This window comes from Emydura macquarii, unplaced genomic scaffold (assembly GCF_026122565.2).
Source record: "Emydura macquarii macquarii isolate MOO-44397 ecotype Brisbane River unplaced genomic scaffold, CSIRO-AGI_Emac_v2 contig_1253, whole genome shotgun sequence".
In the NCBI taxonomy this organism is placed as follows: domain Eukaryota; kingdom Metazoa; phylum Chordata; order Testudines; family Chelidae; genus Emydura; species Emydura macquarii.
This window is the reverse complement of record NW_027131390.1, coordinates 4,097,220-4,119,832: the sequence shown is the minus strand read 5'-3', so window position 1 is coordinate 4,119,832 and position 22,613 is coordinate 4,097,220. Positions and strand designations below refer to the sequence as shown.

The 22,613-nt window shown below is 40.1% G+C and overlaps 1 protein-coding gene across 2 annotated transcripts in view; it reads right to left on the bottom strand.

Annotated features, from left to right (window-relative positions):
• Positions 1-11,304, bottom strand: part of PHF6 (PHD finger protein 6) — a 32,676-nt gene extending 21,372 nt beyond the window's left edge. The window contains exons 1-5 of one of the 2 annotated variants that reach the window (XM_067548027.1): positions 11,186-11,304; positions 5,073-5,255; positions 4,741-4,842; positions 1,353-1,486; positions 1,033-1,076 (exon numbers count right to left, since the gene is read on the bottom strand). In XM_067548027.1, the coding sequence (XP_067404128.1) occupies positions 1,033-1,076; positions 1,353-1,486; positions 4,741-4,842; positions 5,073-5,210 (418 nt within the window). In that variant the 5' untranslated portion in view covers positions 5,211-5,255; positions 11,186-11,304. Of the gene's footprint in view, positions 1-1,032; positions 1,077-1,352; positions 1,487-4,740; positions 4,843-5,072; positions 5,256-6,366; positions 6,994-11,185 lie in introns of those variants that run through there. The other variant, XM_067548028.1, reaches the window with a different exon arrangement.
• Between the last annotated feature and the right edge of the window lie 11,309 nt (positions 11,305-22,613).

Here is a 22,613-nt window from a genome sequence, read left to right as displayed (position 1 = left end):
AACAGTTTTAGCCTGGAGTTTCTGATTTACATGTATCAAGAGATTTGAGGAAGATTAAACTGAACACCTAATATTAATATAATATTTAATATAACATATATATATATACACACATATAACAAGTATATGTTAAATAACATGCACTTAGCATAAACAAATGACAAGAGACTCAAAAATATTCCTAAGTCACAGTAATGCATTTCTTCATTGTTTCAATTTGAGATTACATTTCAATTGTGAATGCTGCAAAAATAAACTAATTTCTACTTACCCAAATTCAAAATAGAAAAAAGGCAAAAACTACCTCCACACAATTTCACAACAGGTTTTGAATGTCAAAAGACCATACAACACATTAAAGCTATTTTTAATGTATTGCCCAACTTATTTACCCATTCCAACACTTTCCCCCCAGTTATAAGAAGCTTGCATGAGTGCTTTCATACAACTGCTTGTATTAATCAACTCAGTCAAATAGCCAAAGGGAGTATTTCAAAGGGTAATCTGATCATAACCCCTTATACTTAATACTAGATCTCTTTTCTAATCTATGACAAAACTGTCTGGAGTATTACAGAAGGAAGACCTAAAGCTTAACCTTGCAACAGTTAAAAGAAATGCTGTGGTTTTGCAGAATTTTGTTACAAACAGCATAAGATATAGCCATTGCTTGATAAAATTAACACATTTAAGATCTAGAATACTTACCTGAACATACAAATCAGCTTCTTCCTAAAAGGGAATCTCTCTTCCCAAGAAGGAACACATTACCTTCACATAATCTGTTTTGTGACAGATCAGAACTCCAGAGCATTCTGAGATTTAGATTTTTTACCTGATGCCTACCTTTTAGCACTTTACCAGCATATGCAAATTTTCTATATATGTTTGACTCCTAAAGTCATTCTTTCAGAAACACATCTAATTCTAGTCCAGTCTAATTTGCCCAAAACATTTATACTTTCCACAAAATTTAAAATGTAATCAAAGTATTGGTCTAGAATGAGAAAAAATTACATTGAATAGTTTTACCTTCAGAGTTACGTGTAGTTTTCTTGTGTTTTCGGCATAAAATCCTATAAACAAAGTAGTTGAGAACTGTCAGATAATTCATGATTCAGAGCTCTTCTGCTCACTTTAATTTAAATAGCAGTACATTTCACCCCCTTTATAAGACTCTCTTAATACTTCAATTTTGCAGTTAAAAAGATGCAATATCTAGCACGCTGTTATATTAAATCCCATATTCACCATTATAACGTCTTTTAGTTACACCTGAAATGTTTGGATTTCAATGATCATTTTACAAAGAGGGTGAAATACAAAATAACACGGTAATAAATAGTAGTTACATGTAAATGCCTTGTGAGGGTTTCTCTCTTATTTGAGCTTTATCATGCAATGCACAGTAGTAGTGATATGTCTTGTGACACGTTTTCACATCACAACCAATGGTTGCTCCTGGACAGTGGCATAAAGAGCACATCTATAGCAGAAAGAAAGAAAAATAGCATTCATGTTACTAGTAGTTTAATACTTTTGGCTTTGGAAATAATTGGAACTAATAGGCATGTAATAACTCCTCTCCCCACCAAACAGATGGAGTTACTGAGAGCAACGTATTTAGTCATATTGTCTTTATCTGCATTTTCCCCCCTCAAGTATAATTTTTAATTAATTTTAAAACGGGAGTGAGAGATATGAAACAGCTACTTAATTATAAAATACAACAGTATGATAATCATTTTATCATCTTAATTATTAATACAATAGAAAAAAATAATCCAATAACTTTAGCTAAGTAAGAAGTGCCATACTGGAACAAACTTAATTTTTCACTTAGATGTTATGCTTCCAAGACTGGGCTATCCCAAACACTGGTCAACTGTGGATCTATAAAAGCAGGAGAGAAAAGGGACTTTCTTGCTGACCACAGCTGGCAAATCAGTTTATTCCCTAAAGCATAAGGACTGAATGCTTGCAATTTTACCTTAGTTAACTGCAGCCGCCTTTCTTTTTTCCCCTACAACTGTCTAATCCTCTTTCACATAATTTGCCTCAGTCATATTCCACAACTCTGTGTCACATAAAAATAATTTATCTTATTTGTATTAATGCCACTGCCTTTTTATTTTTATGGTGTAGAAAAGGCTACATAGAGGGCTATTGCTTTCCTTTTCCAAGGATAGACACTTTCCACATTAGACTTTGTAATGATTTCTCATTTAGGTATCACCTCTTATGCTTCTAAACATTTTCATGGCCCTTCTTCATGTCTGCTATGTTTGAGATAGAGGAATGAAAACTATGTGTTGAATTAAAAAAGAAGATCATCCTTACATCCCCACAAATTGAGAGCTGCTCTATTCATACTGTTTCTTTGCTCTTAACCAGTTTTTAAATCCATGACAGGTGTTTACTCAACCCTATGTATTAACTTCTTGTAAGCAACTTTATCAAGTTTATTTTGAAACTGTAAATAAATTATACCCATTAGCTCCTTTTTATCAACTATTTTAATCCTTTCAAAAATTTTAATAAGTTAGACAGGCACAATTTACTCTAACAAAAGCTGTGAAGTCTCTAGTGAAATGACAGACTGGAAGAATCTTTACATTGACTTATTGATCTTATATTTCTCTTTGAAATAATTTTTAACTTGTTGGAATGAGTCCTATTATCTGATTGGCGTGTATCAACAGGATTAATTTACTAGGTACATCAAGCACATGAAAAGTTTGAAGCACAAAACCCCCCACACATTTTAAGGTTTCTCCTCACATATAGCTAGTAGAAGCAACAATGACCTCAGATCAGTGCATTTCCTGGGAATTAATAACAAGCTGATATTACTGGGCTGTCATTATGGCTCAACCCATCAAGTCTTCTCAGCTAGTCATCTGTCATCAGAAATATTCTGCATTTCTCCCATCATTGCTTGAATGTGCAGAAGTAGCTTCAAGTCCTCAGTGCCCATTTGCTAAGTAGCAACATCTATTAAAAGAGGACAACTACTTAAACTCTGTCTGCCAGCAGACAGAATTTAGTAAGAACTGCCAATATAACTATTAGATTTGGAACACCACATTGAGTGCTTTACTGCTTCTCATATAAAGGACCAGTCAAGAATGGAAAGCAACCACTAAATGCAAATTGTTTGAGGAGAGTGCACATTCAAGCCTAACAGGATGAAACAATTTAGCCTCTTCATATAAAACTTGGACCTAGTTCAACTGCCTGGTTTCTATAGCTGGTGTGCTTTAAGAATCCATGCATCCTCTTTCAGCATGTTACTGATAATCTACATTCCCAAACATACAAATCTTGTAAAATCATTTAAAGTCTTAATTGTCAAAAAGTTTCTTGTTGGCCAATATTTATCATATTCTTTATAAATATCAAATCTGCAATCACACGTATAGTCTTCAATGGCTATAGCTCAATGAACACATCATATAATCAGAGCAAATAAAACTCCACCTTGAAAGACTGAGCAAAGTACTGTACTGTTTAGTGATGAAGCTGTAAGTACAATGAGGTGCAACATGATGTAACTTCAGCCTCCAAATAAGGCAACACTAGCAGAGCCTCTTTCTGTCCCCCTCTCTCCCAAAAAAACCAAACAAACTGAAAGTGTCTAAGTACTGTATTATTTATACTGTATCAGTTGTTAGAAAATATTTGCAAAACAAGCCACCCCTCAGATAGGAAAGATCATCATAATAATACCTAGCTCTTATATCAAACTAAAATCGGCCTCAGAAATTGAGTAATGCTTTGCAAAAAAAAAAAAAAAAAAAAAAAGACAGTTCTTATCACAAAGTCCCATAACAGTTTGGTGAGGCTCTGATTAAACTAGTTTGTGTTCATGTATCATGCAAAATCTGCATCCCAAGGCTCTATTAAATCATTAAAAAATGGAAGCAATAAGTATTTTGGCAGTAAAGGCCAGTTTTTGGCAGTGAAACCAAATGTTGGTAAAGGAGCAGTGTTACACTTGCATAGCTCCCTGGAATGTGCTTTCATTGTGAAATCTGTCAGAAAATATTAAATAGGAAGTAGTGGATTAGAAAAAGTAAATTTAAGAAATACTGGTTTTTCTTTGTACGTAGCTCATTAAAAAGAACAAAAAGCTTATTTTGTTAATGAATTTTTAAACTTGATTGGAAAAATTATGCCATATATTCACTATACCCATCTGAATTTGCTGATAACACAAGGACAATACTAGTGAAAATGGTAAGATTTGCATTTCATTTTTAGTAATTCCAAAAATAATCCACTATCTCCAAAATAACCTCTTTACATGTGTATGAGAATATACACATTATGACTAAAATAAAAACAAACTGATGGCTTTAAGAAGCTTCCCATAGTCAGTCATTTGACATTTAGAACTGAGTCCTGTTCCTATTGAAACCAACTGCAAAATTCCTATTGATTTCAATAAGAGCATGATCACACCTGTTGGTGGCTGTCTGTCTGGCCACCACCCTATCACTTCTCTAAGATTTACCCTCTCTTTTAAAAATGCATGATCAGTTTTATCTTAATGACTCCTCCCAAGGGTTAATTACCCATTACACTAAAGTTCACAGGCAAAGGGAAAAGATACATCTTTTCAAAAATATATGATTCAATGGATAACTTCAGTAGTATATGGAACTACTTCATGACATTTTTGTAGAAGTTAAGAAAATGCTACTTTTCCATTTTCAAGAGGCAGAATTACAGACTTACCAGTTTAGTACCTCTCTTTATTTCCTTTTGAACATCTTCAATAGAAAATCCCCCAAGACTCTCATTATCAGAGTGTGAAGATACCAATGCAGATGAAAATAGCTGCAAATTGGGTAAAAACAAAACTTAATTTTTAAGGGTTTCCTTAAAATTATGGAATAATTATATTTGTAAAAAGGAATAATTTCAAAATAAAAATAAACAGTGGTATTAGTAACTTATATACCACTGCCACAGGTGGGCTGAAATTATTCAAGATTTTGTTTTATTCTTCTGTATACCATAGTTAATAGCTCACTTTATTAACTTCCTTTGTCCCCTGTATTACTTACCATACATTTATGATGTGCTGCCACCTTCTGGTTTTCAGACATCAATAATTGTCCACATTCATTATCTTTATTAGATCTACAAAAACCACACTTCCGTTGTCTTGCAGACCCTTTTTTCTGTCCAACTGAGCTCGTCATGATTTTTAAAAAGGTTTTAAAATGACACTTCAGTCCTCACAAATGCTACAGAGAATAAAAATGTCCAATAGTGATGTTAATTTCAATCTACATCAATTTAAATTATATCTATTCAAGTTGTGTTTCTCTTAAAATACCTGAAAGGCCCACTACATCTCTGACTGGAATATAATTTGTCTCATACACACAACTAAAGTATAATATATCAGTAAACATGCATATTGCAAAAGCTGTATCTCCCAAAATCTTTATAAGAATGTGGCAACAAGCCATATAATGGTCCCCAAAGCAAGAGAAGTTAGAAAACGTATATAAATGTAAAGGCTGAGAGAGGGGCAGGGGAAGAGAATAAATGAAAAATATAACAAGTACAACAATCATTGGGGCTCTGAGGGAAATCCTGAAAAAAATAAAATGGGATGAGAGACAATATTGTATTTATCCCAAAAATCACACTGCATTGGGAGAGTTGTACCTTAGCATACAATAAAACCCATTCTACTGAACTCCTTTAGAAGTAGAATAAAAATGTAAATACAAAAACAGGGATACAATCCACAATAGCTAACATGTATTGAATTTAAATACTCATATTTGTAAAGCTGAAGATGAGTAACTGCCCTTCAGAGATGAGAAGATAAAATGTTACCATTTTAGGTATTACATAGATACATTGTGGCTAGTTAAAGTCACAAACAAAGTTTTAGAGGTGAATACTTGTGACTAATATGCTGCAATACAAACCCTTTAAGATCCATGGTTGTTTTTCAAAACCTTACCCTAATTCTTAATATGTGCATAACAGCAGCTGTTCTTATCTTAAGAAAAGTGATTTAAAATTAAACTCCACATAAGTCACATCCTTTTTATGTTTTACAAGCAAAGTAGTTTTAAACACAACACCAAGATCCCAATTCAGCAATGAAATTCACACAGGGGAATCCACTTAAATAAGGCTTCACACAAGAATCTGACTATGTATCTCATTGCAAGTTTGGGTCTTAACACACCCAATATTTAAGGATACACACTTTTTGCCCCCATTTTAAAGTTGAGGTTTGTATCCATTCATCTTTACATCTCTAAAAGAAAAAATTACATAATATAAACATCATATAATTTATATAATTAACAATGTCTAATTTTGAGAACCTACATAGCATTCTTGTTCACTGCCTTTCCTCTCTGAAGATATCGGTCTCAGTATCATTCTGGTCATATATGTGCAATGAATATGGCTTTCTCAGCCTTCATCTCCAGTAGACTCCCATCTAAATCTGGAAGACCACTACACAATTAGAAACTTCTGCTCAAAAAAGATCCTTGGCTACAGTGGCAGTGGCATAGCTCTGGATTGAGTTGCAACAGTACAACTGACTGATAAAATTTGCACAGCCCAAATCTGAGTGTTTCTTGAGAGTGCTACAAATCCCTCACTTTCATAGACACTAATATCACTCCCTATTTTTATAACAGAAAGTTGAGGAATATTGCTATGTTTATATACCTCTGTATATAATACAGTTAGTGAGGATCCTTTTCATTCTCATGTAGCGTTATCAAAAATTTTCAGAGATACAATTTAAAAACATTTTTCTTGCCATGCTTGATTCAAGATAAGTGTACGTCTTATATCTAGTACTTATACTTTTTACTGTTTCCTTTACTTCCATTTTTAATTATAAAGTAATTTACTAGATTGGTGACACATACTTGTAACAAGAATGCACGTATTCTAGATCTTGCTGATTTACACACAAAAAAGTGCCAATGTGAATAAATGAGTCACACCCTTTTACAGTGGCAACAGAGAACCCTTAAATGTTAAGCACACACACAAATTACTTACTGTATTCTTCTAAAGAGAAACCAAAATAAGATAACTCTGCACTCCATTTATTAAACAGCAAGAAAGGCTGGCTTGTGAAGGAAAGAAAGACTTTCAAAATTTTCTTTAATTCGTTAAAAATCTAAACGAAATCTTGGAAGCAGGAAAAAGGACTTTAGAAGAACAGTAGATAATGAGAAAGATTTTTTTTTTTCTTCGGTCACATTCAAAAGTTTCACATAAATCAGACAATAATGGGTTGGAGATGTAACAAAATTTAAAATGCAATAACTTCTGTTTCAAGATAATTAATCTTTCAGCAAATTATATATACACACACACACACACACACACACACACACACACACACACACTTACATGAGGTTAAGTGTTGGGTTAGCTCTGGGTTAGCTTTCATTTGACATTTTTTTACACTGCATTTAATTTTTCTTACTTTATTTTCTTATTCAGGAACTAATTCTTGTAGCAACAATGATGACAGTCCTTATGAAAGTAGCTTAAGAAATTTAAAGTCAAATTCTGTCCTTGGATGTGTGTGCACAACTTCCATTAGCTTAAACAGGAGTCATACACACAATCATATGGAGAATTTGGCTTTAAGTATGTCAATCGCTTCTAACTGCTACAGCAATTAATCTCAATCTGAGTGGCAAACTAAGGTTTTGGAAAATCTGAATAATTCATGACCACCATGGAAGTCAAAATGATTGCTCACTTTAATATTTTACTTCTTGAAAGTTACTGATAAAGAAATATGTTCTTCACAGGTGGTTGGAGTCACTTGGCCTTCAGCCTTATGTCTTACCGTGCATCTAAGACACACATATAACAAGATGCACAGTTAATAGGGTACATACTATTGTTTATATGACCTCACTCCTTGAAGTAATTTTGTATCTTTTATAACTTAGAAAATGATAGTAATATGTATTTCATTGTGAAGGTCTCTGTTGGCATAGCAATGAAAAGATTCAACTAACTAGCTGAAACTGTGTTTTGGCATGATTATTCACATACTTTAAAATATTTTTAAAATGCCAGCATAGCAAAAAAGCAAAAGATTAGGCCAGAAAGGAAACACACATTCCTATCAAAATCACATTGTATTATTCCCAAAGCATTTTTAAAGGAAACCTAAAAGTGCTCTCTCTAATTGTATGCTCTTTGTTTAGCATGTGTTTTCTGTATACCTAGACATTTGTACATTATTTATACATTTATAAGGCTTGCAGAAAAAATTCATTAGTATCAGAAGTATTTTATCCATGCTACTGACTTTAAGTTACATTTATTCACCCATGATATATATAAACGTGTTGTCATAGCCTATGCCAATCTGGTATGTACTGGAAACCTTTTCCTTCATATCATAGGGTGCACACGGCATCCTTTTCATGTGTGTATTTTTTGCATAAATTCACATCACAAATCATCATGGCTTGCAGTAAATGTATATTAACATAGGTTAAGAACGAGCAAGCTATTTAGAGAAAAACTGCTAGGTTTACATTTTTGATAGAATACTTACAAAGAAGAAATGTATCTGAGAGTGTTTCAGAAAAGCAGAAACCTTTATTTTAGCTCTATTTTAGCTAATTTACATTTTCTAAAAATAGTTAGAACTAGTTGCCCTGCCACATTACAAATCCATAATCCTGAATGCAAACATTCAAAATCTTGCCATATAACTTCTTATTGAAAATATTTTAAGAATGTCTAAACCAGATTATCAACTAAACACCAACCTACTTTTAACCTGAACACCAAAACAGGTACAATTAAAAATCAGCAAAATATTCTTCTTATCCACTTTTAAAAATAAACTATAAACTGGCTTTTTTCCCCAAACAAATATGATGTGTACATATATTCTTGGACTGACACCTTACTCGCCAAGTTTTAGTCAGAAGCAAGATTTACAGTTACACTATAAACTCTGAAAAGAGCGATATTTCATAGAAACATTGACTATGGAGACAACTATTTATACCAGCACTAGCAATCTAATTAAAAGAGACAGATGGGTACATATTTTTTATTAAGATGTACTGACAATACAATACTAAAGTCATGTCAGTATCTTCCAAGGGTTCTATCTAAAGGGGTACCTATATCCACAATAAAATCTCTTATAAAATGAAAGCTGTCGTAAGAGATTCTTAGCTACAGAAAGTGATTCTTTTTGTAATGATCTCTCCAGAATTTGTCCATCTGTGCAGTTTAATCAATGCATATTAAGACAGTAACTCAAGGTCATCTTTTCCTTCTTGATGTCTTTCTAATTTTTATAAGAGTGTTTCACACAAAACATATTAAGCCCCGTAGTCTAGTTCTATTGCTATCTTCTAAAGGACTGATTCTAAATGCACAGCAAACAGACATACTCCTCATCCTCGAAGGAAACCTTTCAAAAGATGAGCCTGGGAGCTTAAATTCATAGCTCTGCTAGACACTAAAAATTATGGTCTTAATAAAGATGCTTGATTGATAGCTTATTACAACAATCTATAACCCACTAACCTCCCCTTTTTGTCCTATGTCTACAAGTGTGTTTACAGGCCACTTCACCTTGAATGGCCCCATAGAATACATGTTAATTACTTATACTAACTGTTCAATCGTGTATTTAGCTGTGACACTGTACCTTTCCCATACCCAAAGAAGAGCTCAGTGTAACTCAAAAGCTTGTCTCTCTCACCAAGAGAAATTGGTTCAATAAAAGATATTCCCACACCCACCCTGTTTCTCTACCATTCAACATCTCTCAGGGAAAGACAAGGAAGGCACTTCCCCAGTACATGAAACAGTAACGTGGATCCCATTTATACCAGTGGTAATAAAGGAGGTTCAAGAGCTTTTCTTCATGCTTTATTTGTTAGCTGAAGTCAGGCCCCAGCTTGCCATTTCTTACATAAAATATTGGATTACAGTTTATACACAAGACTCTCCAAAGTAAAGCTTTATTGTTTTGCTAAACTCTGGATCCTTCATGGTTAGAGGTGCTAGGCAAATATAGGATGGTTTGGGATTTTATTTCATTTTTTAAACTTGTAACAGAATTTGAGGCATCTGGGAAAAGCACAAGAGAAATACCTATGGACTTTTTTATTTAAGCTTGTTAGAAAAGTGATTTTGGATACTTTCAGATAAAAGACAAAGAAGTATTCAGGCACATATTTTTAGAAGTGACTGATGATTTGGGATACCCAATTTAAAATACTCCCATGGGCCTGATCTTCAGAACGTGCAGATTACCCATCCTCTGCCAATCACGCCCCTTTAAGGTATCTAGTTGAACCGTGAGCACCCAAAAATCAATCACATGAAAATCTTGGCCTTAAGGCACCTTCAAACAGGATTTTCCATGCATCTCCTACCTAAAAAAAACCCCAAAGACTGAAAGAGAGGCTGGTGTGACAAGCATTCAGCAGATAACTTGGGTTTATCTTCAGGGAAGTTTGGGGTTCCCACACCGGACAAGGGGGGCCCATGGAGAGTTCAATCAAGCCACGCAGGGCACCCACCCCAGCCGAGGAGGGTCAAACCTTGGACCAGTTTGGTGGAGAGGGCAGCTAAGCCAGAGAGCCGATGAGGGCCCCCCATTAGGAGGAGGAGTTACCTCTGCCACAGCTTGCCGTGTCCCCCGGGGAGGAGGGGGATCCTCAAGCAGGTTTCAGGGGAAATGGACCCCTGGACTCCCCGCCAGGCAGGGCAGGCTCCCCGCCGGGGGCCAGAGCGAAGACTTTAGGCTTCGAGGAAAACGGCCCCAGGCCCGGGGCCCCCTCACCACAAGGCCACGAACTCCGCTGAGCCCCGGGGAAGGGGCTCGCGGGGCCCTTCGGGGGCTACCCCGGGCCAGACTGGGGGTCGCTCCCCCCCCCAGCCCCAGGAGAAGGGCGAGCCCCCAGCAGCCTCGAGGGGGTTGGCCCTCGGGCAGATTGGCTCCCCAGGCCTGAGTCCCGTCCCCTCCCCCCAGAAGAAGGGGGGCTCGCCGGGTCAGGCGGGGGGCTCTCCTCAGGCGGGGGGGGGGGGGCCGGGCAGGGGAGCCCTCCTCCGCCGCCCACAGGCGGCGCCGAGCGGCGCCTCCCTCAGGTGCGCGCGGCCGCTCGCTCGCTCACTCACTCACCCGGGTGGGCGGGGCGCCGGAGAAGCAGGACTCGGGGCCCCCTCGCCGCTGGGCGCTCAAAACCGCTCGCTCGCTGGGACCTTCCCTTTCATTCGGGGCAGGGGACGCTGGCTGCGCCGCCGCCGCACGCACGCACGCACGTACGTCCGTCTTCGCGCGGGCGCCAACGCACAAGACGTCAGGACGTCCCTCTGATTGGCGCGCGAGGCTGCCAGGCACGGCCGGGGAGGACGGGTCCCCAGAGCGCGGCCTGCCGTTCCCGCGCAGGCGCACACGAGCGTCCGGAGTCGTCGGGGCGCGGAGGCCGCGGCACCCGCGCGTGCGCACTTCCCCCTGACCGCTGGCGGGGTTGCGGAGGGGAGGGGGAGGAGGGAAAAAAAAATGGGGAACCCGCGCGTGCGCAGAATGCCTTTTGGGTACCAGGAGGGCGACCCGCGCATGCGTACAGATCGTTTTGACGGGGGCGGCGGGCCGGAGGCTCAGGCTGCGCATGTGCGGGGCTGAGGGGGCTCGGAAGGGCTGGGGTGTGTGGTCCGCCAAGTGGCGGGTCTTTGCCTCTGCACGCGCAGCAAGGCCGTTAGTGCGCCAGGGGCGGGAAGGCGGGTGTGCCCGGGGTGTGGGCAATGACTGTACTCCTGGGGCCAGGGCCGCTGGCAGAGGGTGACCTGATGTCCAGATTTGATGGGACAGTCTCGATGTTGGGGAGTTTGGCACCTCGTACACCCCCAGCCCGTCCTGATTTTTCACCCTTGCTCTCTGGTCACCCTCGGCTGTGCTCGGTGCTGTACAAACACAGACTAAAAAGACAGCCCCTGCCTCATGGAGTTCACACTCTGCCACCCAGCGCTCTTGTGTCGGCCGCCCCTGCTAGTCCCACTAACGCCCATAAAAGCCGTGCCTAGGGACACAGCCCCTGGGTCGAGACACAGCCCACCCAACCCTTGCAAGCATGGCAGAAAGGAGAAAGGGAAAGTCTCCTGCTTGCCTTGCCTGCCTCCTGGTCCGTTGGTGACACGAGCACTGGCTAAAGGTTTTATTTCCATCTCCAATAGCTACTAAAAAGCAGTCTATACCTCAGCTCCACCCAACTTACACTCTAATGCAGACCTTTAACGTGACCAAGACTCTTGCATCAACAGATCAGTGCGTCTAACTATCACACTTCCTGGGCATTTGGGATGTTAGTCTGCCTTAGCCTGCCACGGAGGTATGGTATTAGACTGCAAACTGGATGAAGCTGGAGTAAGTATTGCTTTTTGGTATCTGGGTCGCCTGTCTGCCTGTGTGAAGCCTACCTTCAAACTTGCCAATGTATGACAAACAAATGAAATGTGAATTGACTGTATTTTGGTGCCTCAATACCACATATACCTCATACCACGATACACCGATTACAGTGGTTTTTAAGTTAAAAAAAAATCCAAAAGGGGATTTTCTTGCAGCGTGAATTAAATAAGCCAATGTTTAAAAGAAAACTGGCAAACGCATAGCAATCCCCAGTGTGGACTGTTAACAGGGTTTGACCCTGGACCTTGAGACTCAGCTCACTACAATTGAACTAGGGGAGTCATTGCTAGTCTTTGAACCATCCACTCGAGGAGGACTTGACACACTTTCAGTGGGTTTCATGGCTATTTGTTAGTAGTAGAATGGAGATCAGGAATCCTAGGTGCAGATCCTCAGCTGGTGTACATTGCACAGAAGTCAATGGAATGATGACAGTTGACACAGCTGAGGATCTGTCCCTGGCTGTGAGAGGACAATGTGGTGTAGCAATTAGAGATAAGCAGGGCTTAAATTCAGCCAGAGCCGACTGATGCGGAGCCCTGGTAAATATTTTCAAACCTGTGGGAGCTCCGGCACCTCCCTGTGGGACTGAAACCCTGAGCCTGCCCCCCCACTCTCTCTCCCTGGTGGGGTTAAAGCCCTAACACCCCCTTCCCTGCAGCTGAAGCCTGGAGCCCCGAATGGGGGAGGGTGAGGGAGGTTCTGGGAAATGGTCTCTGAGAATTTAAGCCCTGGAGAGAAGAGAACCAAAGCTTCTATGTATAGAGAAACTGATCTGAAAGGTAACATCATAATGCTATATAACCCAGGCAGACTTGGGGCTACGGACAAAAATGGTGCTGTGGAGTCAGTTAATTTTTCATTCCAGTACAAAAGATGAGATCCAAAGGTGGAGGGGACATTTTGCGTGCAGATCTCAGGCTGATATTTGGTCCTATGTATTTATAATTTTGCAAACACTAGTGTCTCTCCCTCTGTTTCTAAAAGAACTTGAATATAGCCATTTGCTTTACTTTCTTACTGTGCAGCATTTAAGAACTCTCTTTGGACACTTGTGCCTTCCACGAGTAGTGAATTCTGACATAGTTCCTTTGAGAAGCTCAGCAAGGAGAATGAATTCATGAGTTTTGGAAATAACATATCCAGATGGCTCAATATTTTATAATCTACATTTTTAGGACCAGAGATTTTGAGAATTATAGTCGTGAAATAGTGGTAACAAACGTTTTGGTTTTTTTTAATTGCCAAGGGTATCAGAATATAGCTGACTGATTGATTGTAATGACTGCATGACAACACAAGGAGATTCTAACTTTATGTTGAAATATATTGACTGCATTGGCAAGGAGCCCATTGAACATTAACAACTATGGGAGCTTATAGAACTTTTCTCAGTGCCTTTTATTTGGCAAGCTCATCACCCATAAACTCAGTTATTTACTTTCTCCCATTTCAGCAGAAGAACAAATGTCATAATCAAGCATCTAAAAGGAGTTAAATTATAAGGCAGAGCTTGTCATTTGCCCACAGACATAGCATTAATCCAGTTGCTTTATACACCACAGACTTGTATAAGCAACATTCATCTTCCATCAAAGACATGATCAGTTTCTTTGGATATTCTATAGGCCAGCTGTAGGGGAATACATTTTACAGGGAATCCAGTGTATATCAGCAACTTTTGGTTAAAACAAAAACATAATTTATTTTTCTCAGAGCAACGCTCGATTTAAAGAAAACCCCATTACACAAGTTCCTTCAGAATATACCAGAAAAGCTGTTAAAAGATATTCTTAGAGAGGTTGAATCAGCCTGGAACAGTTACAACTAGAGATCTACTTAACTGAAATAAAGCTGTGTGAGCAGCTGGCTTCCTCACCATTTTTCAAATATAGTCCACGTAAATTGCAGTGGATCAAGTCTTATCCCCATCTGGGATTTGGCTTTATTTACAAGAGGAACTTGAAGTTAAACAACATCAAATCAAGCCAAGCCTTCTCTTCCAAGGCTCCTCCTCAAAAACTGCTCAGCCCATACTCTAGGTCCTCATTATAATGCCTTTCTACATCCTTTGTATTTGTATGGGTATCAATACATCTGAAATAATGAGTCAACAAACCCCACTTCCATTTTCCTGCCAAGAAAGGTGTGTTCTTAACTCAAGTTAGCTATCTATAGTTAACTAACTCCAGGTAAAATCCTTGTGAAGACAAGCCAGTGTGTAGTTTGCACATGAATTGGGGGGTCAAGTTAAAGACAAGCACCGTCAGTAAATTTCACTGAGCTGTCCCTGTACTGAGTCCGATAACTTGTATTCTACAAAACATGTCTTCTAGAAGGGCATCCGGTCTTGATTTGAAGACATCAAGAGATAGACAATTCACCACTTCTCTTGGTAGTTGTCCTGTATTTAATCACCATCTCTGTTTTTAAAAATTGCATTATTTCTAATTTGAATTTGTCTGGCTTCCAGCCACTGGTTCTTGTTGAGTCTTTCTCCTTTTAGTACCTGGTATTTTCTCCTCATGAAGGTACTTATACACTCTAATCAAGTCAGCTCTCAATCTTCTTGTTGATAAACATATTGAGCTCTTTAAGTCACTCAAACACTGTAAGATGCATCTGATGAAGTGGGTTGCAGCCCACGAAAGCTTATGCCCGCAGAAATTTGTTAGTCTTTATGGTGCTACAGGACTCTTGTTGTTTTTGCTGTATACAGACTAACACGGCTATCCCTCTGGAACTTTTCACCATGGAAGGTATATAAATGTTGCTCCTTTTTGACCTGAGTGACTGACTAGTCAAAGTTCAGGATGTAGGGATGTTCAAATTGGGAATAGAAACTGATGACATAGTCTGGTATTTTCTTTTATACAACCCTGTTTATTTACAAGGAATGTACAAAGTCCTACTTCTGCAAATGCAGGAAGAACCAAAAAACAAGGAATAGTTTCTTTGCTTAGGGTAAGTCTACACTACAGCTATGGAGAACCTGCCTTATGAGAGGAGACTCAAACAGTTTGGCTTGTTTAGCCTAACCAAACGAAGGCTAAAGGAAGATATGATTGCTTTCTGTAAATACATCAGAGTGATAAACATCAGGGAGAGAAAGGAGTTATTTAAGTTAAGGGTCAATGTTGGCACAGAAACAACTGGATATAAACTGGACATTAACAAGTTTAGGCTTGAAATTAGACAAAGATTTCTAACCATCAGAGGAGTGTAGTTTTGGAACAGCCTCTGCGGGAGCAGTGGGGGGCAAAAAACCTAACTTGTTTCAAGACTGAGCTTGCTAAGTTTATGGAGTGTGACAAAGCTCTTCCTTTATCTTGGTGGGGCTAGTGCTTCCTTCGAGCGGTAGGTCAGGGAACTGCTTCACCCCTTAGTGTTCTTCCAGCCTCTAGTGATGGGGGAAGGTAATACAGTCGCCCTAAGATGGCCGCTCCCTACTGGCTCCCAGTCCTGTCTGTGGTTCTCCAGGCCCTTGCCTCTTTGCTGGGGCTCTTGCCCCTCCAGTGAATGACTGGTATGGGGTGGAGGAGGCCCAGTCTCACCCTCGATTCCGGGCCCCAACCCAGAGACCCTACAAGTAGCAGCCTTGTGCTGTGGCTTTGGGAAAGTTGCTAGAGTCCCTGGGTTACTTCCCCATGCCCCTTGGCTTACTGTCCGTACCCTGCTCAGACAGGGGCCCTTCCTGGCCTCCTTGCCAGGGGAAGCTCTTGACCTCTGACAGCCCCATTGGGCGTGGTGATGGCAAACCAAATGTCCAGTTTGATCTTCCCCTTCTGGCAGGGTATTTTTCCCCAGGCCCGGAAAAAGTCCTTTGCCACCTTCGGGCAGGGTTTTTCCCTCCCCCAGTCTTTGTAGCTGCCGGCTCCTCTTCCCAGCGTTCTGCTCCTTCTCCGAAACCCTCCTGGCTTCTGACAGCGTCTTGCCTGTACACACACTTTGGTAGCTTGCCTCACTCCCACAACTCCAGCCACACCCCTTCTCTGGAGGGGAGGCTTTTCACAAGTCCTAGGTGGGGCCTTGATTGGCTCCAGGTGTGTTAATTAACTGGGAGTAACCCCTGCTCAGCTACCGGGGAAAAGGGACTTACTGATCCTGAGGCTGATATATCGGCCTTCTAGCACTCTCCGGTAGCCATCCGGTCTGACCTTGTCACATATCCCTCCCCCCCGCTGCCCAACACCACTGGCCATCCCCATTGCTGTGGCGACTCCCAGCCCCGTATTAGATGGTAAATTGGAATGGTTGGAGGGACAAGAACCACCTGGTCACCCTCGCATTTTTCTCTTTGTTCCGTTGCATCCACTGGAGGGGGGCATGGTTGGTCACAAGAGTAAATCTTCGGCCTAGCAGTTAATACCTGAGCGTTTCCATGGCCCACTTGACAACAAGGCGCTCCTTCTCCACCACTGCATATTTTTGTTCCCTCAGAAGGAGCTTTCTGCTGAGGTAGAGGATGGGGTGTTCCTCTTTTCTCACCATCTGTGATAGGACAGCCCCCAACCCCACCTCAGATGCATCAGTCTGTAATATAAATTCCTTCGTAAAGTCTGGGGCCACGAGCATGGGGTTGCTGCAGAGGGCTGTCCGTAGGTCTGTGAAGGCCTCCTCCGCCTCGTTGGTCCATTTCACCATTACCGGGCCCCAAGACTTTACCAGGTCCATCAGGGGGCTTTGCTCTGGTGGCGAAGTGGGGGATGAATCTCCAGTAATACCCCACTACACCGGGGAATGCTCGGACCTGTTTCTTCCGGTTCAGTTGGGGCCAAATTTGGATGGCTCCAGCTTATTCACTTGGGGCTTCACTATGCCCCTTCCCACGACATCTCCCAGGTATTTAGCTTCTGATAGTCCTATGGCACACGTGGCCAGATCTGCTGTAAGGCCCGCCGGCCTCAGGGTATTCAGTACTGCTTTCACCTTTCCCAGGTGGGTTTCCCAGTCTGGGGTATGGATAATCATGTCATCCAGGTATGCGGGGGCATAGCTGGCATGGGGGCGCAACCTGAAGTCTTTAAATCAAGATTTGTAACTCAGCCAGAAGTTATGAGCCTATTACAGGAGTGGATGGGTGAGGTCCTCTGGCCTGCAATGTGCAGTAGGTCAGACTAGATGATCATGATGGTTCTTTCTGGCCTTAAAGTCTCTGAGTACAAATTCTTACGCAAAGAAAGAGTTTAACAAAAAAACATATCCATTTTTAATTATATCTATTACAATAGCATCTCAGTCAGCTAGGTGCTGAACAAACATACAAAAAGAGTTGGTTCCTGCCCCAAAGGGTTTACAATCTTCAACTTAAGGTGAAAGCCAAGAGATGGATATAATAGGTCACATGAAAGATACAAATTCATCACACTTCTGTGGAAAAGTTAGGGTCAACAAGAAATAAAAAACCCAATAAGGGATGGTTGCATTTTGGCACCTGGGAAGGAGTGGGAGGCAGTATTGCACTGTTAGTTAAGCCCATTAGCTGGATGTTTCTGCTGAAATGATCAGCAATGAAATACTTCACAAAAATATTATTTGAATTATTGTCTTTGGTTTTAAGAGTTAACAATCCAATGAAATTAACTGAATGGTTCTGACTTCTCAGAATTACTGTTTCAAGCTATCGATGACCTCACACGGACATCATCGCATCACTTTATGGGTGGTACATATTGTTAGGATTATCTTCACAAACACAAGGGCTAGAAACTTTTTTTTTTTTAATTATAAAAGCTTAGATTCTGGAGCACAATTCTACGGCAAGAGGTGGATTCCATCACTGTGAATTTGTGGAGTACACAGGGCCGTACGGTTAGAAATGTTAAGAAAATGATTAACATACACACCTTACAGTGAGGACAATAAAGATGGACTATTATCATAGCAACATTAATGTAAAAATACAAATATTAAAATCAGGCTCAAGGACACTCAAATTAAGCATCCAAAAGTTAGTGGACACTTTTGAAACTTTTGGTCTAAGCCCCTTTCTGAAGGTCACAGACTGTTTATATTACACCTGGGACTAGAATCTAGAGGGCAGAGCCTCAGCTGGTGCAAATTATCATAGCTCCCTGCTATGGTAATTTACACCAGTTGAAGATCTGTTCCCACATGTCCCAACTCCCAGTCTTGTTCACTAACCATAATAGTTACTTTATACGTGTAGGGAACTAGAACCTCATCCACACAAAAAGACCTGTCATGCAGCTAGAGCAATGGAGGCCCGTTACTTTTCTAGGCTTTCCCATAGACTTGCGGAGTATCCTTGGGCAGTTCACTTAAATTCCGTGCCTCAGTTTCCCCACTTCTGGCACAGATGTAATACTTACCTTATAGGAATGCTGTGAGGCATAATTCATTGAGCCAGATTCTCAGCTGCTGTAGCCCCATTAACTTCAATGCAGTTAGTGCCTCTGACAGCAGTTGAGGCTCTATTACTATAATGTTGTCCTGCACCACCACCTAGAGTAGATACTCAGTATAAATTTTCATAGCTCCATTGACTTCAATAGAGCTGTGATATCTTCAGCTGGTGTAAATTATGTCCCCTGGATTGGACAATGGTGGGTGCTTCAGAAGTGCTTTGACTGGTGGATGGTGCTGTCAAAGTGTGAGGTATATTACTGGTGATTGGATTTCTAAATCCATTTAATAATACTCAGCAGTGACCTAATTCAGCAACACTGGATCCTCATGGAGAATTAGACTATGGTAGAGCTGTGGTTTTACCCTTACTGTACCTTTTCCTTCCATTTACACTAAATCCAGATAGGATGTATTATACCTTTATTTATTCACATTAACATCATGGAGCATTTGCATAACATGCTAAACACTTTTTCTGACACAGGTCTTTACTTTTGTAATCAGTATGTAAAATGTATGGTTTTCATGATTCTAGCACTGGACTTTCTAATGTGTTGCCTCAATATTATTGTGTATTAGATTCTAGAGCACAATTCTACAGCAAGGGGTGGATTCCATCACTGTGAATTTGTAGAGTACACAAGGCCATATGTTTAGAATCTAATACAATGCTGACGGCACTGTTGTTTCCAATCTTTGTCCAAAACGTTTTCCCACTTTAAAGAGCATGTAAGCGGAACTGCCAAAAACTAAAATAAGGGGCAGCCTTCAGTCTTCTGTTCACGCAGAGAGATCCAGAAGTGGATATCATCAGGAACGTGTCTGTGGCAAGCAGACAGCCCTCTGATAAAAGGTGCAGCTAAGGTGATTTCAGTCATCTCTGACAAAGTCCATAAACAGCAAAATAACACTCTGTTGGCTAAAGCTCACTGGTATTTACACTCAGTATCATATTCTTCATGTCAAATAATTCAATGAGGTCTCCAACATTTTATAAAAACGCTAGTTTTAGGCAGTCCACTAGACAAAACTTGAAAGAATAAAAAAAAAGCACTTCCCAATGCAAATAAACTGCGAGATACACATGCAAAACAATGTACCAGTTACAAATGACATTTATGAGCCTACTTCTACCAATAAATATCATGCTAAAAATATGGCATTTGGGACTCTGACAATATTCAAGCTCAGAACACTCTAGCCTGAGACCTGTAAGGAAGTTTAGTATACTAAAGGCCTGTGTAGTAAGACTGTAAAAAAGGTCTTCAAAAGTGAAGCATTTTGAATAAATGTTAACATTAATTTTTTTCTATTGTTAAGCCAATACTAATCAAGGATTGACAGTGGTTTAAAGAGTGGAGGGCAGATATTCAGCTGGCATAAACTCATGGCTCCATTGACTTAATCAGAGGAGAGGCCCCTCTGTGCTCATGTAGACTGATAGGGACTATCATATACCATATAAGAACTATTAAACTAAGCAAAATGTGGGGCATTTTGCTTTAAAATATTTACTCTCCTTCCCTATATAGGGAAAGCAATTCTGTAACTTGATTACGTTAAACGTCTGTTTATCCTGCCTACTTTATCTAGACTGGTTTGCTAAGACGCCCCAGCACAGGAACAAACGAGGTGGAAACAAAACAACAAAGCACTACAGAGAGATCGATTTACTTTTTAATTAAATTGGATTATGTACTTGTTTCAGGTCCCTCCTTCAAGGATAAGCTTGCTTGTGGGACACGAAATTCACACTTAAAAATCCTGCACACAGTACAATATTAGACACTTTTGACCTGGGATTAAAAATTAAAACTGGCCTCTCATGTCCTTCAAAACCAAGCCAGGCAAACGGGGATCCTTTCTAGAACATATTCACACTTAACATTCTTCCCAAAGTGCTGCGTGGAGCACGCTGGCCAAGAAGGATCAGAGAATGACTATTGTAAAGGCAGAAGCTAGGAGGGTAAGTCAGCTCATTCTGCGTTTCAGTGGTGTTTACAAGGAATATGAGGCAGAAGGCTAATTTTCAGTTTTAGCCTCAAGTTGGATGTGCTGCTAAATCAATGTACCCAAATGTAAGTGCCCTTCAAGAGCTTGTCTGGTAGGCAGTAGGAAAGGAAGACGAGGAAGAAAAAGGAACCTTTGCAGTGGAACAAGTACAGTTTTGCTGCACGACATGAGGGCTGGAAACCTGATGATGCAAAACCCAGCACCATTCAAGGCTGCTGCACCGCACACACAGGGGACAGGGCTCAGACATGAGCCAGTACAAATGCCCATGGAACACACCCACATTTACTCTGCAGCCTACCTCACACGTCCTAGATGTCAACCCATCTCCAAACGTGACTATATAGGACAGCCATAAGGCAGAATATTTGAGTCTACCTGATTAAATGTCACTTTCCTGGACCGGGCTTTTGAATCTCTTAATCTGATGGACAGGAGGGTTCTTCCCAGCCTGCTTTGGAAGTTTGGAAAAACCACTGAGAACCCCAATTACAAAGACATAGCCGCTACCCACAGGATGGGTTGTTTCTATATGTTTACAATTGTATTTATTTAAACTCGTTCTTCTAGTACTTTTTAAGTCAATTAGCAGAAACATTCCCTAGTTTTGGTGGCTTTCTGTATCCCCACCAAGCTGTTCAGTAGGGTATTCATCCAAAGTACAAAACTGGGTTGGAACTTGAGGAGATGAATGGATCACTCCAGTAGAGATTAATTTAGTTTGCAGGAAATTCCTCAGTGACAGTGCCTCACTCTTAGATCTGACAGACAGACAAAACCTGGCCAGTACCTTTGAAATGGGTTATTTTTAAATGTGTCCCCTCTCCCATCTCCCTCATGTCAATATGAGTCACTGAACAGAAGTCCAATAGCCTTTACAATTATTAATCTCCTCAGATGGTGGGGGGGGGAATGGCAAAGTTTCTTCCCAACCAAGTGCTTTAGGTTCTTGATTAACATGAATCATGTAAAACTAAATTTAGTTTTAGTGCTTATCTCTGCAGCAGACTAGAAGCAGTCTTGCTGTCCATCAGCTTCTGAGTTCTCCCCTGTTTGAAGGAAGGTCAATAGAACTCAGTCTTCAACAGAATCCAGCAAGTTTCACCGGTGAGAACTTCCATACAGAGAAGAGGAACTAGTGGTCACAAAGTGAGAGAGCAGAATGAAAAATGAACCTAATTGGTTGATGTAAGAAGGTATTTGTCTCCTGAATCAAGGTCTGGCTCTAATGATGATAGGATGCAGAAAACTTCAATAATTCTGCATTCTCATCAAACAATCCCATTCCCCACTAGGGAAACAAATTATTTCAAAATAATAAGTGTTGGAGATGCACAATATAAAGTACTTCACACTTATATTTGCAGATATACTTGAGAAACAAAATGTTATAGTCTTAATTTTTGGAGGGGGAATCTAAGTTTAAATTAGCTTAGTTAAAATTACATATCATTTGCTTGACTGACATAAGTTACATTTCTGACCAGACAAAGCATGAGGCTTTTCTGGAAGAGTAAATATATTTAGGTAATAGATTTATAGAAAATCTTGGCCAAAACAGGTAAAATTATATAATAATTAGGTTTTAGATGTAGCCGTACCCCAATATTTAATGTATTTTAAAAACATCTAAGGCAACAATTATTTAATAGTCACTTCATCATCTGGAGTGAATAGAATTGCATGATTCATTTATTTACTCAATTAAAGTTCAAGAAAAATGTTATAATAAAGAGGAAAGATACTAGGATAGTTTCTG